The sequence below is a fragment of the Eleginops maclovinus genome, chromosome 5 (assembly GCF_036324505.1).
Source record: "Eleginops maclovinus isolate JMC-PN-2008 ecotype Puerto Natales chromosome 5, JC_Emac_rtc_rv5, whole genome shotgun sequence".
In the NCBI taxonomy this organism is placed as follows: domain Eukaryota; kingdom Metazoa; phylum Chordata; class Actinopteri; order Perciformes; family Eleginopidae; genus Eleginops; species Eleginops maclovinus.
Window position 1 is genome coordinate 6,762,847 of NC_086353.1, and position 18,115 is coordinate 6,780,961.

The window sequence follows — 18,115 nt, forward strand, 5'->3', positions numbered from 1 at the left end:
TGATGGTGCATGAGTCGTATTCAGAGATAGTTTGGAGCTTCTGTCCCACTTAAACTCCTATGCTCCACTTTTAAGAATTAGATCTTTAAAGGAACAAAAATGGCACACCGTACCCTAACTCTCTGCAAAAGGGACAGGAACTCCTCTTTCTTGTGCAACGTGTCCTGAACACATTGTACTGTTGAAACAAAGAAGTGGAAAATGCTGTGTGCAATGGATCAAATAAAAAGGCACAAAATTAATAAAAAAGCTAAAAAATGACAGAACTATAAATAAATTGTTATGTTCTCAGCTCAATCACCTCATCGAGATAAATATCCTCACTTCAGGGGTTGCCCTAGAAACAAATTTAGTTGATGGGTTGTATACACCATACTAGGTAGTGAACCATATTTAGAGCCTTTTAATCAGTCGGTGAAAACTGGATCTGTTGATAAATAGCATGGGGAACACATTAGAAACGCACTGTGGGTGTGCTTCTGTGGGCGTGTTTTCCTTCATGTGTGTGCCATTAAATTATGCCTCTCACCGCCCCCGCCCTCATTAACGCAACACTGACATGTTCACCACACGCTACTTTACAACATATGCTCTACATACAACAGATGCAGAATGCACCAAACACCAACAAAACTAAATTGTTGTGATAACTTCCAGATATAAACCTAAGCTGTGTAACTGTTTTGCTACAGAATAATCTAACGTCAGACCAGTTGAAAATCAACTTTGAACTAAATATCACTAAAATCCACAATTGGAAGTATTTAAAAATACATCATTGTAATTCCTTTAAGGAAATGTAAAAATAAGGATCAGAGCTGCCTGGCTTGTTATGGCCAATAAGTCATTTTCTGAGTAGCTTAATGTTGCTTGCCTGCCCTTGTTCCAAGTTGTTTTTCATGAAATATTAACAATGTATTGTATAGCTGCTCAGTTCAGAAGGGATTGGTAGCAAAAACGTTGCATTGGTGTCAAAACATTAAAAATAATAACTAGCCCTGATCAAAATAACAGTTTGGAAATTCTGATTTAGCTTAAACCTTTAACTAGAAACCTAATATCTGCTTTTTTAATCTGCTATGCCAGAAAAAGTTTTCTTTGCTGCTTCTCTGTCTGCATATTCAAGCGTGACCTGCATTCATATAATCATGCGACACCAATAAGTTTCTCAGGGTCGTATCCCTGGTACTGCAGCTTTTTGGTCATAATTCTGCATCAGAAAGAACAGGTTTATGTAAAGGGAAGGTTAATATATGCGATGGTGACCCTGAGTGTTTCGTCCTTCGCAGAATGCAGAGTGATAAAGACGTCGCACACCCGCTCTGCAACTCCCAACCGGACGGTCAAGAGCCCCGGACCCTCACGACGCAGCAAGTCCCCTGGTGCAGGTACGACACGCATAGAAACTGTGTGGATTAGCTCTAGCATAGACGAGATACTAACTCGTAAGCAGACAATCTGTAAAGTCAAGTCTTGCAAATGATTACTTTGTGTGTTTAACAACCCCCTTAAAAAAGATATGATGACAGAGGAGCACTGTAAGGTCATTGCTGTCTGACAGACTGAGTGATAGCTCTTTTTATTTAGCAGCCTCATCCTGATCCATCAGCTGTGACAGAATGACTTAGCACTTTGTGTGGTGCACTGAGAGATGGTGACATTCTGCTGGGTAATCAGTGTTCTCTTAACTGACGTAGAGGCTGGTTGAGAGGTTATTTCAGTGTTGCCAGTCTGCAATCTCAGTTTGTCCTTGGTTAGTTCAAACCATTTGAAAATGTGTGGTAATGTTCCTATCCTGTCTGCCTGACTATTATTTGTTCTGTCTGTTTTTGCGTTTGATAATGCAGCAAGGCAAGCTGTCCACTTCTCCACCAGCCCGTCTCCAGTCAAATCCCCAGGTGAGGCTCATGATGGTGCCACACAGTTTGCTTTATCTCACACCTGCTATATCCATGTCCTCTGGTAATGAGGGTACACAGTAAAACAAATTAGCTTCTTAGAGCTTTAGCATTCCCTTCTTCTCTTGTGGATAAAGTCTGACTTTTGTGGTTTAAGTCTGAACTCGAGTCAGTGTTGATGTGTAACCCTAACAGTTGTAAGGATATAAGAGTGGCTTGGTCCATCTATTTATTATATTTTCTACCATTGGTACAGGTATTTATACCAGTGTTATTGTAATTGAGGTGAGATACTTCAGTGACATTTTTAACCACACACTATTAAAATATCTTCATCCTTTATTATATAAGATGTTACTTTTCTTTGGGCTTGATTTCTTTCATTATTTCCATCCCTTTGGTTCTTTGGAATGCCCTGTATTATACTCATGTATCTTATTTATAATCCCGTTACTGCAGAATCCACTGATTCAGAGCCCTGCAATGATTAAACTCACTCCCAGGCTCTGTTATTAAAACCTGCTTTCCTTGAACAGTGAAATCACAAGCCTCTCCAGCTGAAGAACTGTACTTTTGAAACATTAAAAGCTAATGTTGTGTTTGAGATATCCCCAACGTGCTTCAAAAGCTCCATTACCATACAAGATAAATACCCGGGGGAGAGTGAAGTGAGAAAGAGAAGCCCTCTAAGTGATTGTACAATGAAATAAAACTCTGAAACAGTAGTACAGAGACGCAGCCTGTAGGCAGTGTGAAATTATTTCCTCAGCTCAGCGGGGTTTCTGCAGGAGAGACTTTGAGTTAAACTTAACGCATTTTTTCTCTGCAGTCGTGCCAGAAACCAAGAGAGAGAGGAAGGCAGAAATAATCCGTTCCTTAGAGAATGAATCACACAACAATAAAAGCTGCGTGCCTCTGATCTTGGTGCTACACACTAAAGTATATTACAGGATATGTGTTAAATATTATTACAGAGAGCTCTTCCACATTTGGATAAATCCAGATTTCCTTTTTTAAGATTAAATGAAAAATACCAAAGGCTACCTGGTAGCCAAAACCAAGCTAAGTCAATGGCAAGCATTTCTATAAACACGTGTGTATAAACCATGTGAAAATTACACCTGTACTCACATTCATATTCTTTCCCCTGCTCTTGCATTTTTCCTTCCTTTTTTTTTCTCCACATAGTAAACGGTATGTCCGTCAGTCAGATCTCAACTCCAAAGTCCACCAAGTCGTCCTATCCGTCTCCCACCAGCCCCCGAACCAGCCCCAGTTTCAAGGTAAGATACATCTGTCTGTTCCAGCAAGGATCATATACAGACACCAACAACATTAAGCTGCATTAAAACGTCTCTTTACCGTGCACTATGTGGTCTTTAAAGTACAAACTATAGGTATTCATTCATATTAACAAAACTGTCAAAAGGCCTCACTTGACCTTATCTACTTCTTGCTACTGTTTGTATGGGGAGCAACTCCTCAACCAACCAGTTAAAAGTACTACTAATGGTCAAAACCCCCACAGGTTAGAGTTAATTTTTTAAGGTTGATCTTCAGCCAGCATCTGTTCTCATAAATGTCCAACCCTTACCATCATAGCTGTAATAACTCACTTTGTAAAGTGCTGGACTACTGACTCATAGTAAATCAAGTTAGGCATCATAAATCTTATTGTGAATTTGAAGCTTGGACGAGACGCATAAATGAAGAGTGTAAGGTGGGGTATAAGGATGCATTGTATCGTCGTACACACCACAAAATTCCACGAGAAGTGAAGTCATAAAGTCTCAGACTCAGACAGCCATGAGTGACCTGCAGATCTGTGTCCCTGTTGCCCTGTGCTGCAGCTCTATGATTTATTTTTGGTCAGACATGCTAATGTGAGTTATTGATGAATTCTTCAGTAAGCTGCATGTTAGTCCCAAACTAGTTTCTATCTGCTGCTGCCAGCTGGCAAACGTCCTATAAACTCTACACCCAGAGACTTATCCGTCCACATTAATGGCTGGGTATGAGATTTATATGACTTACTGACAGCTTTCAAATTCACTGGCCAAGAGTCAGAGTAGAGGAATATTTTTTGAACAAAATAAATAAATGAGGGAGCCCCAGGATGCCAATGACAGAGCTGCTCACTCTGCAAGTCATCAGGTAAACTAAAGCCACCAGAAGAAGTTATTTATTAGAGAAAAAAGCTTTTTTATGTATCCAGTTTTAAAAGAGACCTTCACAGTGCTCAATTCCTCTTTAGTCCAGAGGGCTACTCCTTTAAACTAAATAATATATCCTTACTGTTAGATAATCATGGTGCAGTAAGGTACAGTCAACATCATGTCAAAGATAACTGGTCTTTTTTTAATGCTGCATTTATGGCTGACATTTATAAAAAAGTATATGTATCCATAAGATGCTGAAATGCCACTGCTGCAGAAATGACGCTCTTAAGAAATGAATCATTTATTGCGAGCCATAACGGTTTCATGTGCAGTGATGAGAAGCGGATAATGGAGGAGGATAATCTGTTTCAATATCTCCGGCACCTTGTACACTTTGAAGGGCAAACTAAATATAGCCCTCATTCACAATTCATATAATGCATTTACTCTAGCACTTATACATAGGTGTTATTGTTAAAAATGAGTCACGTGTGTGAGCTGCATGCTCAGTTTGTTTTTCTAGTTAGGAATAAAAAAGAACATTTAACATACATGTAAAGACACAAATGAAGTATAACACTTGTGTAGCTTGAGAAATTAAATATCTTGGGTTTAATTTATGGTTTTAGTCTCTCTATTCATGTACACAATGCCATCATTCAAAGCCACGAAAAAGTGACTCAACAATAATACCAGGCCTATGTTTTCTCCGTGTACAGCCAGTTCTGTGGATGCTTTAAAAGCCTTCGGTTGCCATAGTGATGTTTGTGTGTGGGTTAGTTTGAGGACTCTATTTTTGTTTCTTCTGGTATCCTGCAGATCCCTCCAACACATCACACCCCGTCTTCAAATGCAAATGGCTCAGTGAACAACCATCAGGAGCAAAACAATCCACTCAGTCCAGAGGGTACGTCCTCTCCTTGCTCTCCTTCCTCTCTTCTCTCCTCTATCATCCACTCCTCTTCTCTCCTCTCCTCCTTCTCTTCTCTATTGTCCTCTCTTCTCTTGTCTCCTCTCTTGTCTCTTCCTCTCCTCTATCGTCCTCTCTTCTCTTGTCTCATCTCTTGTCTCTTCCTCTCCTGTATCGTCCTCTCTTCTCTTGTCTCCTCTCTTGTCTCTTCCTCTCCTGTATTGTCCTCTCTTCTCTTGTCTCCTCTCTTGTCTCTTCCTCTCCTGTATCGTCCTCTCTTCTCTGGTCTCCTCTCTTGTCTCCTTTCTTCTCCTCTGTCGTCCTCTTCTCATTTCTCTTTTCCTCCTCTCCTCCCCCGTCCGCTCCTCTTCTCTCTGAGTCATTCAGCTGATCTGCCAACTGAGAGACTTTTGCATGGACTTCTTCTCCCTCTATAATGTAGAAATGACATTTACTGTCAAGACAAAATGATTCTCATATTTTACAATTAGCTTACGCAACAAAGAGATGAAATCCAGGCCTTGTGTGAAGGATAGCAGTGAAATATCACAGTGCTGTGTTAGCAGATACTTATCTAAATGATTTAGGTGTGGGGTGAAGACATAATATTGCTGCTCTCTTCACTAAATGCCAATGGACTATTTGAGATGTCTGTGTGTATGCTGATGCCTGTGTATTGTTCTGCTGCGGTGTGTAGTCCCCTAACTCAGGCTGAAAGCTGGTTGAGTTTCTGCCAGAGCTCAGTTAGTTTTATTAAATAAGAAAGGCTCTTGTGTTGCCTGTCGTAATCCCTGTCTCTCCTCTGCAGTTAATGGGAATGGCTACCCGGCTGCCCCTGCCATATCTGACAAATACAAGATTGGGAAGGTCATCGGAGATGGGAACTTCGCTGTGGTCAAAGAGTGTGTGGAGAGGTAGGTGAAACACATTAACTCACACTCACACAGTCTGCATGATCGCAGGCCCCCGACTTAATGAGACGCGCCTCATGTGTGATTACTGCTCCATCAGGGTTTTAACATCCTAATGACAGGCAGTGTGAAATCAGGAACATCCCACAGATTAAACCCAGCGGTGATTAGCCTTTAAATCTCTGAGTCATACCCAGGCAGACAGGGGGGGGGGGGGGGGGGGTGATGAAGAGAAGGCGTGTGAAGTGTGTGATAATACAAATCTGATGGACCTTCCAGAAAGAGCTGAGAGGTTCCCTGAAGAGTCCCTTTTAATCCAGTTTTACTTTTTTAAAATACATTGTGTGTATCAGTGAGGCTCTGAGATGATGTCCTTATTCAGAAACAAACATTTACAAAGCCAATGTTCTGAATGTGATCCAGATATTCTATTAGCCCTATTAGTTCAGTCACATGTTCGTGAATACATCTCTATTTGTTTGAGAGCTGAACTGTTTCAAAAGGTAAATGAACCTCTAAATACGCTCAGATTGTGTGTTATTTTTAAACATCCATTTCTAAAGTCAATCCACATGTCCTCTTCTCTGTTGGTACACTGCTAAACATTGTTATCAGTGATGGATTATTGGAGTATTGTGTCAATTACAACATGTCTATAGAGAATCATGTGTGTTTTAGAAAGCAGGAGAAACAAAAAACAGACTCGCTCTTAAAAGAAATTGCTCCGTGGCAAAACTAGCTGTCAAAGCACTACAAGGGTACTTTAGAGTTGAGGCCTCTGTCCGTCCGTCAGATTGTTAATAAACATTGATGTTACATGTGTGGAGCCTGCTTTTAAACAGCCTTAGATTCTTTAAAGTGTTACTACACACCTCCAGGAGATTAACTCCTCATCTCTCTGCAGTGGTGTAGTAATATACTCAGAGTGTGTCCGTCCACCATGAGCTCACTGTTTGGTGTGGTTACCGGTAGAGAGCTAACTCTGACCTCTCCAGTATCACTGATAGCAGGAGAGGCAAACCTGAAACCCTTGACCTGACAGGGTCGTGAAACGCTGTTCCTCATCCTGTTGTTGAGTTACTCCGTGAGTAAGTGTCGTTGGGCCTGCCTGTTTCTCTGCTCGTAGTATACACTTGGCTCGTGCAGCTAACATACCTTTCCAATAACTGCAGCGCTGCTCCTGCTGACTCACTGAGGCTCTCCTGCGACCACTTGATTTGAGTTATAGATATTGTTGCAGCTTTAGTGCTGTTTTTATGTTGCTACTAATTGCACTGTTTCTGTTCAGGTCCACCGGAAAAGAGTTTGCTCTGAAGATCATCGACAAGGCCAAGTGCACTGGAAAGGTTTCACCCTTTTACTTCTCACATTTCTTTTGTCTCGTCTTAGTGTGTATTGCTTTCAGACCCATACTGTACATGCACTTGTAAGGTTCCTGTGTTTCACTTTGCATTATTAACACCCACACACACCGCAGTGTGGCCTGTGTGTCTCTGATCCTCTTATCCCACACAGTTCAATTAGGCTGGTAATGTTTTATTCATCACCCAACTCATATTATCTTCACACTTTCACCGGCAATGACACACACTGAATCACATACCCTTGACATGGATTCCGATTCAGTCAACAATGCAGCCTCTTTTTTAGTAGCATACACCGGCTCAGTGTACATCCTGTCCACTGGAGCATAAAGTAACTGGAAGTATTTGTCTTGGTGTGTTTCCAGGAGCACCTCATAGAGAATGAGGTCGCAGTGCTGCGGAGGGTGAAGCACCCCAACATCATCATGTTGATAGAGGAGGTGGACACTCCCTCTGAACTCTACCTGGTGATGGAGCTGGTGAAGGTGCGGTAGAGGATGCAATGTCAATGCAAGGTCCTCATTTCTCGGTCGGGTATCATCTTTAATGTCTGTTAATGTTGGTACAGGGCGGGGATTTATTTGACTCCATCACCTCCTCGGCCAAGTACACAGAGAGAGACGCCACAGTGATGGTGTACAACCTGGCTGGAGCTCTGAAGTACCTGCACAGCTCCAACATCGTCCACAGAGATATCAAGCCAGAGAACCTGCTGGTATACTTTCACACTCATTAGTTACCTCCATACAAATCCAGCTGTTTAGTGGGATTTAACTGAGCATGTATTTCTTTTTAGGTGTTTGAGTATCCAGATGGCACCAAGTCATTGAAGCTGGGGGATTTTGGCCTGGCCACGGTGGTGGAAGGACCTTTATACACAGTGTGTGGAACTCCTACATATGTGGCTCCAGAAATCATCTCAGAGTCTGGGTAAGATACATCTTTGGGAGGAGACTGTGTGAGGGATTACACCATGGAAGAGTTCATTACAGAGAGACGTTTCTGTTTTACTCGTCTACTGTTGTAAATGGAACAGATGTTTCCATTTAAACCAATATACCAAATCAGATATTCGATGTGTTGTAATTATCCACAGATGATCGGAGGGAGATTGGTATATTATGCACATCAGGTTGTTGTGGTATAATCACTTCCATAATAGTACTGTACACTGAAAACTTTGTGTTTGCATAATGTCAAACGGTTGAATTGTTTTAAACACTTTAATGTAAACTCAGCAATCTACTGTATTCCTCGTCCAATGGCATAATACAAATGGTTTCCCTTCCCTGTCTCTGCTCTCTTCCCACAGTTATGGTCTGAAGGTGGATATCTGGGCTGCAGGTGTCATCACCTACATCCTCCTGTGTGGTTTCCCTCCATTTAGAAGGTACTTCAATTCATATCATGATGAGGTATTAGAGCTTATTTTAGTTGTGTGCATTCTAACATATTAAAGCGTAGGTGTGGCTATCTATTATTATTTTGCACAGTGCAATACAGTGCTGTTTTTCAAAATGCCATGTGTTCTGAGTGTTATGTTATTCATTTCTGTGCTTGTGTGTGTCTTCCCCGTGTAGTGAGAATAACATGCAAGAGGATCTGTTTGACCAGATCCTTCTGGGGCGACTGGAGTTCCCCAGCCCTTACTGGGACAACATCACTGACTCAGCCAAGGTTAGCCCCACATAAACACAAATGCCCTGCACAATGTAAAAAAAAAAGATGGCGATGATACACTTTGATCATCGTGTTCTAGACGCCTAACCAAAACCCAATGATTTCTGACCTGAAAAACACCCAATGCTGAGCTACCTTCAAATGAATGTTCATGTTTGCAGTTTAAGGATGATGTAAAACACTTCTATGTGGAATGTACTGTTGACTAAATCTAACCCTCAATGTTCCCTGTCCTCCACCCAGTGAAACAGTGTTGAGTGGTAAGGGGTTAATGACTAATGGCTGCTGTCTGCAGAATGACACAGAAACCCTCCGACCCTCTAAATTAATGTCATGTATTAAAGTGACAGCCCGCTCAGCATGCGAAAGCTAACTGCTAATTAAACCCACGGCTATTACACGTGCTGGTACAGCGACCGGTCACTGCAGACAGGTGCACACTCACACACATCACAGCAGGAAACTACACACATATGTAGCTGTGCACGACCACATTTGAGAACGGTGGACTTTTTTTATAACGAACCAAACCATAACAGACTACATTACATTTTAACATTTTCATGGACCTTTATTTTTGTATTAAATACTATAATATGAGACTTGAATCGTCTTCTTTTTTTATGACATCCTATACAATGATATTTTTTACTAGTTTCATAGCAGATATTCTATTACCTTAAAGTATATGAATATATTATGGCATATTAAGACTTTTTTATATCTTTAATTGTAATACTGTACTAAGACTTTTTCAGTTACATACTATACTATGATATTTCTTACTATAGTACAAGACTGTATGACTCTATTATGAACCTTTGACTTCATATGGCATTCATATGGTATACTTGGACTTTTTTCTAAGTACTATGCTTAGACTTTGTGTGAATATGTTATGGAATCCTCTACTAAGACTTTTCAAAATTACTTTCATGACATCCTTTGCTTTTTGTATGTTTGGTGTTGATGTCCTGACCTGTGTTGTGTTGTGTTGCAGGAGCTGATTGGAAAGATGCTGCAGGTGAACGCTGAGGCTCGATACACAGCGCAGGACATCCTCTCCCACCCTTGGATCACGGTACTTCACAGCCCTGCTTGTCTTTCACACAACTAGAGCATCCGCATCTGTAACTTAAGATGTGTGGAAAACGATGGCACCACTTAACCTGAATGCATGTTATGTGTGTGTGTGTGTGTGTGTTTATGTAGAACGAGGCTGTCATGGAGAACAACATGAAGATGGAGGTGACAGGTAAACTGAAGACGCACTTTAACTCTGCGCCTAATCACAACAACACCACGGCCGCGGTGTCCGTCATCATGGTAAGCACCTGAACACATTCAAAATGATTTAGTTTACACCAGAACTCTTTTTACACACTTTTTAAAGAATCATTCCCTTTCATTCATGAGTTTGTGTGCTTGGCAGTATTGAAGTGTGAACATAGGTTTTACAGTATTTAATGAGGCTTTTCAAACATGTCTGGCCCGTCTCCAAGCATTTACTGCACTGTGGTGAATGTCTGACCCACATACAGAAGATTGAGCTCCTTTGATCCACTTTATATGAATCCTGCGTCTACTTAATCAGCGGGCCAAGAATATCTGACCTCAATCATCGGCCGACACTAAAGACAACTGATGCTGCTGTAAACATGTCAGACTTTAGAGAGGGAAAGATGGTAAAACTTGGACAGGGCAGACGAGTCACATCCTTCCTTTCTGTCCGTCTCGAGCCTCACGTGTATCATTTCCTGTTGTACAGTTTCCTCCACTCCTCATCCCATCAGCCCTCTCTCTTCTGTCTGTCTGTCTGAAAGCAGGAAGTGGGGGAAGGGTAACGTCCAATTAGAGATCTGATTTGATCTGTGCTGCGAAGAGCCTCATATCTTGTTGTAAATCTCATTTGACAGTTTGAGATGTAAACGCGGGCCCTGGCCTTGGCCCCTCCTCCTCCTCCTCTCCATCCTCTTCCTCCTCCCTCCTCCTCACCCCTTCCTCACACCCGACCCAGGACCAAAGGGGACGCCTGGAGCTGAGAGCCGGGTACACACTTCATACCCCTCCCATCCTCCTGCTCCCTCCTTCCTTTCCAGCATCGCCCTTCCCTTCACCCACTTCCCTTCATCTATAAAGACTCTCCGTCCCCCCTCCCTTTCCCTTCCTTCCTGTTTCTTTCTCAGGCCCCTGCCCTGCTCCGCTCCTCCCTCCCTCCCGCCCCGCCAGCTGCAGTAACCGCTCTCAATAACCAGCTGATGTGGATCTGGCTAACCCTCGCTCTGTCCTGGATTTACCCCTCCTGACTGTTTTCACACTGTTTCTGCTCCTTCGTTTTCATTTCATTCCATTTGTATCGATCACAAAACTTTGATGGGATGTGAAAATAATCCTCTGTGTTTTGAAGGATGTGTTTATTAATCACATTGTCGTTGAGAAGGACGATGAGCATGTTTACAGTGCTAACACAAGGGCAGCTTTTTATTTGCCTCACTCTCTGCCACTCATCGTTTGTTTGTCATCTAATCTGAAATAGCTTTATATAAACCCACTTCCTGTGGGTCCACAAAGCCTTAATTGGTTGCTGAGCAGAGTTTCATATTAGTGGTACTCTGCCGCCACCCTGTGGAGAACATAAGAACTGAGCCAGCTTTATTCTGGAGTGTATTTGGCAGAGATGGATGCAAACCAATGTGGCTGTATTGCCTCAGATACAAGATTCCCCTGCTTTTTAAAGGACAAGCCTGACATTATTCTATGTCTTACTTGTCAACAAATCCTATCCAAAGACCATAAGTTAGTCCATCTACGTTCTGTTCATCTCAGCTAATAGTCAATAGGTTTCTATGGAAGCTGTGAAACTATAAAAAATGGGCCATAAATATTAAGTTCCACTTTTTAAAAGGCTCAATCATTTTCAAAATGCTAAGCAAGTTTTCAGCAAAACATTTCTCAAACAGAAGCAAATGAATAAGATATTTGCCAGGGAATATTATCCAAAGGGTATTTTTGTATATTTGGTGCTATAGCAAGCATTTATAGCAGCCTGGTGTTCGTAGGATGGCAAAAGTAAACTTGAGTGCTCATGTTTACTGAACATACAGTACAACAGTGGCTCATGAATATTTTTCAATACCTTTTTGGAGCTATTTGGGCTAAAATGCAACAACACATCCTTGTTGGTTTTAGTCTTTTAGGTTTTGTTGACTTTCAGAAAAGAATATTGCCAGTCTTATCTTTTAAAACTAGATTATTCAACACACAACTCAAACTTTAACACTGCTTTCTACTGAGTGGTATGTAAATATAGCTTTGCACTAACAGACACAGGTCTCTGCCTGATTTACAGAAAGTCTCACAGTTTGTTCCAGCTCAGTCCTCCAAAAGCAAACGGTCATTTAGGCCAAAGTAAATTCTGATTCAACGATCTGAGTTAGCACACTGAGCTGGAACAACACCTGTGCACTGGGCCGTCTTGCTTGTTGTGTTGACTTTGTTTTGTGAAGCTGTGAGTAAGACTAGTCTCTGTCCCTTTTTGCTTCTCCCCTCTCCCTGCATTACGCCCCTCAGAATTAGCTCCAAGGCAATGGTATGTACTAACACTGAACGCTACGCCTCCTCCGTTCTGCTGCTCAGACTCAGCAGCACAAGGGCAAATGAGAACTAAATATTTTCTGCTTTTATGTCCCATTTGAGAAGACCATAATTGGCTGTATCCGATACAAACGCACAAAGTGTTCAAAAGTAAAAGTTTCTCATTTGCCCTTCCTCTGCACATAGATTAGCAGTGATGATCTGATTTCCCTCCCTATGGGGTCAGTCTACTGTGCGGATATAATCATGACTTTTTGTTTAATCATCTTTCAGTTATTGTTGTCCATTTCCATTAGCTCGTCTCATTGTGTGTGTGTTGTTCATTCATAGAAATCATTATCAAATACAAGACTGGGTCAGCAGTTAATGATTGTAGGAGTAAAAAGAAAACAGTAAGCCATTATCACTGCAAGAGCTTCAATAGATTTGAGTTTAGATAGCTTAATTGTTATATGAAAAATAGCTACAGTTTAATTTTGGCAATTCAAATCTTAAATTCCAGGGTCCTCCAACAATTTAACCTACTATATATAAGATCTGAAATAAATATCAAATAGAAACCAATTAGAGTCAGTTTAGACCTGGAGAGTGTAGACCCTCAATATCTCTTTCTGATATGATTGGTGTTGTGAGAGCTTCTTGCTTCATAAGTATCAAGCTGATAATCTGTCTGTCTGTTTTCTCAGAGCACAGCTTTAGATAAGGAGACCCTGCAGCTCACCTCCCGTCGTCCGCGGCCTCAGACTCTGGCATGTCCTCCGTCACCAGCCTCTCCAACCAAGACAGGACCAGTGTCTCCCACCAAACAGGCATCACCCGCCAAAAAAAACAAACCCTCCACGCCTGCTCGTGTCAAAGCACCAAACACCGCTGCTGTGCCTGATGCTGCCTCCCTCTTTAACCCTCCTTTTTCTCTGTCCCAGACTGAGGGAGCTGATTTCCCTCCCTCTGCTCCTGTAGGGGTCCAATAATATCCCCTCTTCTCCCTCAAAAGAAATGTTCCCTGTTTCTTCTGATCCTGAGATAAGCACATCCCCCCTCTGCTGCTCCCGGCTGCTCTCTTGGAACTCCCTCACCCTCTGGCCCTCCTGATCTGTTCACCTGCAACACTCCCTCCTCACCCGTCTCCTGCCCTTCCCCATCATCTCCCAACAAACCATCCTCCCTTCCTGTCTCTTCTTCCTACAAACCAGCCTCTTCTCCCATCAGACTGGCTTCTACTTCTCCCACTAAAGCAGCCTCTGTTTCTCCCTCATCTCCCACCAAACAAGCTTCTCCCTCTTCCTCTCCCACCAAATCAGCCTCTCTTTCTCCCTCATCTCCCACCAAACGAGTCCCTTCCTCCTCTCCTACCAAAGAGGCAACATCCCTCTCTTCCTCTCCCACTAAACAATCCTCCCCCTCTCCCGTCTCCCCCATCAAACAGGTCATTTTATTCCCTTTCTCTTCCCCAACCAGACAAGAGCCTTCCTCCCCGTCTCCCATGCATCCAACCCTGTTTCCCTCTCCTCCATCCACACCTCCCAGATCAACATCCCCTCCCTCTCCCGCTGAGCCTCCCTCCCTGAGCCCTATACCTGCTGAGGAGGTGATAGAGATTTAAACGTAACTCTGTAGCCGATGTCACCCCTCACTCCTTTCCATGTGTCAGTAAACATGGAGCATCTCCAGTAGCTGTAAACTGAGCCAGTGACTGCTGTGTCCCTTTCTCTGTCCCTCTTATCCGACTCAGAGACACAAGGTTCTCTGGGAGTGTGTAAGTGATTGTATATATATCTGTATTTATTAATGGAGGATGAGGAGAAAGGGAATGAGCTGAATGAAACTGAGTGGTTTGTGTTTAGAAGTGCTTTACTGTGTAACCTTAATGTGAATGATTTCGTTTATTTGTCATTATCCCAGTTTCACTTTCCTCTGGCTCTTTTGTGAATAGCTGTTCATGAACACCACACGTTTGATTTAGCAGAGACAGTAGAGTAATACTACATTAAAGTATTTTAGCATATCAAACATGCTAGCCTAGCGTCCTGTAGTGTAACCCACTATCAGTTCTCTGACCATAAATCCCCCGATGGTAACCGCAGCTTTTCCTATGAAGTGTTGCTGTATACATTACAGAGGGTTGATAAAATGAAGGTAAAACCTACCAGATTACTAAAATGGAGTTAGTAAAACTGTCTGTCCGCAGATGTTACTGACCTTCATTGCACACCTACATGTGTGAATGACCCCTTGTTATGAGTTTCATCCCAACCAAAGATTCAAATTATTTCTGTCTGAATACATTTCAAGGACTGAAAACGATTTATCCTGCAAAAAGTAAATATCAGGATAGAAAATAAAGATGTGTTGTTGCTTTCCAAACCTGCTCACCATCTCCCAACCCCTCAGGTTTATCTTGTGACCCCCCAGATATTATAAACTATGAGATGTATGTCACCATCACAGTGCAGTGGAGGATTTTTGTTAGTGGGGCCTGCAAGATCATTTTAATAATATAGATTATTTGTAGGGACATCTGCTGATTATCTACTGGGACACAACATGGAAATGTCATTTTCAATAATATTGATACAAATAAAACTCTCCACCTCAAATGCATAAGTCAGAGCTGTACCTGTATTTCAGAGAAACGTATATATATATAAAAACAACTCATGTCCAGATAAAGCTGAAAATGCTTCTACCAGTATGTCTCGCTTTTTTTCTCAGAAGTCAATTTAGAAACTTAATTTGTGCACCAACGCTAAATCATGCCGTTTGTATTATTTCATGTGAACACTGTAGTTGTACATAATGTGAAGAACTTTATTTGTCCACCTGAAACTTGAAGGTGTGTATTGCCCAGGTGTGTCTGAGCATTAAATGGCCATCAAATTGACATAAAACCATATATAGCATTTATTTCCTAATAATCTGGGGCTTTCAAAACTAAATGCTTTGCTAAAAGTTAAACACTGCACAGAGACGATGCTTGTTCACCAGTTTATATAACTCTAACAGACAGCGCTGCTCTGAATTTAAATAAGTCAACCCGGTTTTTTCAAACTACTCGCACACTAGATTCTGATTTGTTGGATTTATGAATGAATGTGTTGTCAAGGTGACGGTTGTGCCTGACCACTTGCTAACAGCTCACGACTTAATGATGCCTTCATCAAAACCAACCGGGCTGAACAATGGGGGTTACTGGTTTAAGTTAAGTGTTTTTGTGTTCCTGTGTTAAACTGCACAGCTTTTCCCAGCTGATGTTAGTAGGGCTAACTCCTCTGTATCGCTTCAGGACCCCCAGCTGCATGCATACCCTTACTGTAAGACACACACACACACACACACACACACACACACACACACACACACACACACACACACACACACACACACACACACACACACACAGTGAAGTTGGTACATTTAGCTTCCTCTTATGTATATGTAGGTAAAGGTAGATTTTCATATGCCGTTTGTAAAGGGAAACATTTGTATGAAAAGGCAGTTTTAAAAACAGGTTTCTCATCTGTGTCAAACTGGAGTAATGGTTTTTATGAGGCGATGAGTGGCTGCTTTTAATGTCCCACTGTTTTGAAACAGAACAAAGGCAAAAAATGCAATAAAGACTTCAAATTGACTGATGTTTGTGAATATGTGTGTGTGTCTGTTGGCCACTAGAGGGTGCTATGCAGTCTTCCAGGTGAGAAATACACACAGACAGAGGACGACTCAAGTTATAAAATTCCATTTTATTGTCAGAACTCAGCACACAAAACACTCAAATTATTGCAAAAAGATGTTGGTTGATAGATAACAGTAGCTCTCATATAACTGTAGATTCAAACCACATCAAAGCGCAACTTTAAAGGAATGTTCCCCCGAAATCTAAAGGATACAAGTGGCCGTTTCATTTAGTGAAGACCAAAGGAATCTGCCATGTTAGTGCTGAATCACATCTGAACATAATCACTCATCCTGTGATGAAAAGGAGAATGAAAGAGAGAAGTCCTTCCGGTCATTAAGCGTCTCACTCTGCTGTTAGCTGCTCTGGAGACATGACTCAAAGGGGACTTTAAACATGATATGAGATGATTTTAGTGATCTCTCATTACTCAGGCTTTCACAAACAATTATCAAGATTCCCATTTTAGAAAAAAAAAAAGATTCACTCTTTGCTTATTCAGTCATTGAGGAAAGAAATATCCAAACAAACTCCTGGACATGGTTTCCTGACATCCTGCTCTACATAAAGCTCATCTTTAACATCACTGGATGGGAAGTTGAGACAGTATTAACTAAAGAAGTGATACATCGGCACAGATATGTTTTATATGAGTAGTGAGCCATGCACAATCTCTTAGCAAGCACAGAGGTACGGAGGAAATGGAGATTTTAAATATGGAGGACATACATTTAAACAGAATATATAGATATTTATATATATTTATGTATATTCCCTCTTTGTTTATCCTTCTATCCAATACATTTATTATTTACTCAAACATTAACGGCCAAAACAGAAGTTAAAACGTGAATAATAGCTTAATAATTATTCCCCACATACACACCTACAGAAAGAAAGATAATCACTCACCCTAAAGTACACAAATATTTGGATTTTTAAGTAAAGAGAAAAGGTTCTCACTAGCTCCCAACAAATCCCGCCTTAGTTTTCCGGAGGAGATGAAAATAGACTCTTACAGCTAAAAATAGATTTGTTTTTAACCGTACAGTAACATAACCCCCACCCTGTGATTTATATGAAAGTTTCTATCTGATCTACAAAATATAGCAATGCCCTTTTTAAAAATAGTTTCATTCTTTAACCTTAACAGGACAGTTTTTTTTCTTTCATTAAGATACATTCAGGGTACAGACAGAAAAGTTCACACTCAGTACCGGGTCTGGTACTCGTGGTGCCATCTGTTGAAGTCGTTGTAGAAGAGCACGATGCTTCCAGATGACATGCCAGTGATGATGCACCTGAGAGCAGTCAGGAGGGAACAGCATGAGGTTTGTTTGTGTGCAAGTGATCTTTTTTATTTAATTTGAGGCATCTCGAATGCAAAAGTGAGCCAAATGTAAAAGTGTTTAGTGTGTAGGGAGAGGTGAAACGTTCTACCTGTACAATGTGAATCAATAACTAACATTTTCAATGATAGCTCTTCCGTGGATGGACTAATTAATTAATCATTTCAGTCCTAAATAAATACATCAAGTACATTTTGCTCAAATGTTTTTGACCCTGACTTCAGTCATATTCAGACTTTCATACCGTTTTGACTCAGTGGAGTTGTTACTTTTACTTTTTAGCTTAGAGATATGTTGCTTCACCTAAAAAGTGCTGTAGGAAGGTATTGTTTAATGAGAGCCAGGCAAATATTATCTTAGAGTAAATATATGAGTATAAATATAACCAAGGGTTGGGGTTATTCTGAAAAAAAACTATGTATATAAATATGTTTAGATGGATTATTTTAACTACTACTAATTTTACTTACTACTACAAAATTCTTAAAAAATAACTCATCTAAATCTACAGTATTTGTAGTCTTAAATATTGAGCTTGTAACGGTTTTAGGAATCTACTGTTGGCCAGGCTTTATAG

The 18,115-nt window shown here is 41.2% G+C and overlaps 2 protein-coding genes across 6 annotated transcripts in view; one reads left to right on the plus strand and one right to left on the minus strand.

Annotated features, from left to right (window-relative positions):
* dclk2a (doublecortin-like kinase 2a) overlaps positions 1-16,144 on the plus strand; it is a 36,997-nt gene extending 20,853 nt beyond the window's left edge. Inside the window, 16 exon segments of the mRNA XM_063884608.1 lie at positions 1,290-1,388; positions 1,848-1,898; positions 3,087-3,181; positions 4,877-4,964; positions 5,776-5,881; positions 7,167-7,224; positions 7,608-7,727; positions 7,811-7,957; positions 8,039-8,172; positions 8,555-8,632; positions 8,823-8,919; positions 9,923-10,003; positions 10,135-10,248; positions 13,203-13,475; positions 13,477-13,548; positions 13,550-16,144. Of these exon segments, the coding sequence (XP_063740678.1) occupies positions 1,290-1,388; positions 1,848-1,898; positions 3,087-3,181; positions 4,877-4,964; positions 5,776-5,881; positions 7,167-7,224; positions 7,608-7,727; positions 7,811-7,957; positions 8,039-8,172; positions 8,555-8,632; positions 8,823-8,919; positions 9,923-10,003; positions 10,135-10,248; positions 13,203-13,475; positions 13,477-13,548; positions 13,550-14,119 (2,183 nt within the window). The 3' untranslated portion in view covers positions 14,120-16,144.
* A 92-nt stretch (positions 16,145-16,236) lies between these two features.
* Positions 16,237-18,115, minus strand: part of lrba (LPS-responsive vesicle trafficking, beach and anchor containing) — a 177,679-nt gene continuing 175,800 nt past the window's right edge. For all 5 annotated transcript variants that reach the window (XM_063883718.1, XM_063883721.1, XM_063883719.1 and 2 more), the window contains exon 56: positions 16,237-17,490. In XM_063883718.1, the coding sequence (XP_063739788.1) occupies positions 17,400-17,490 (91 nt within the window). In that variant the 3' untranslated portion in view covers positions 16,237-17,399. The remainder of the gene's footprint in view (positions 17,491-18,115) is intronic.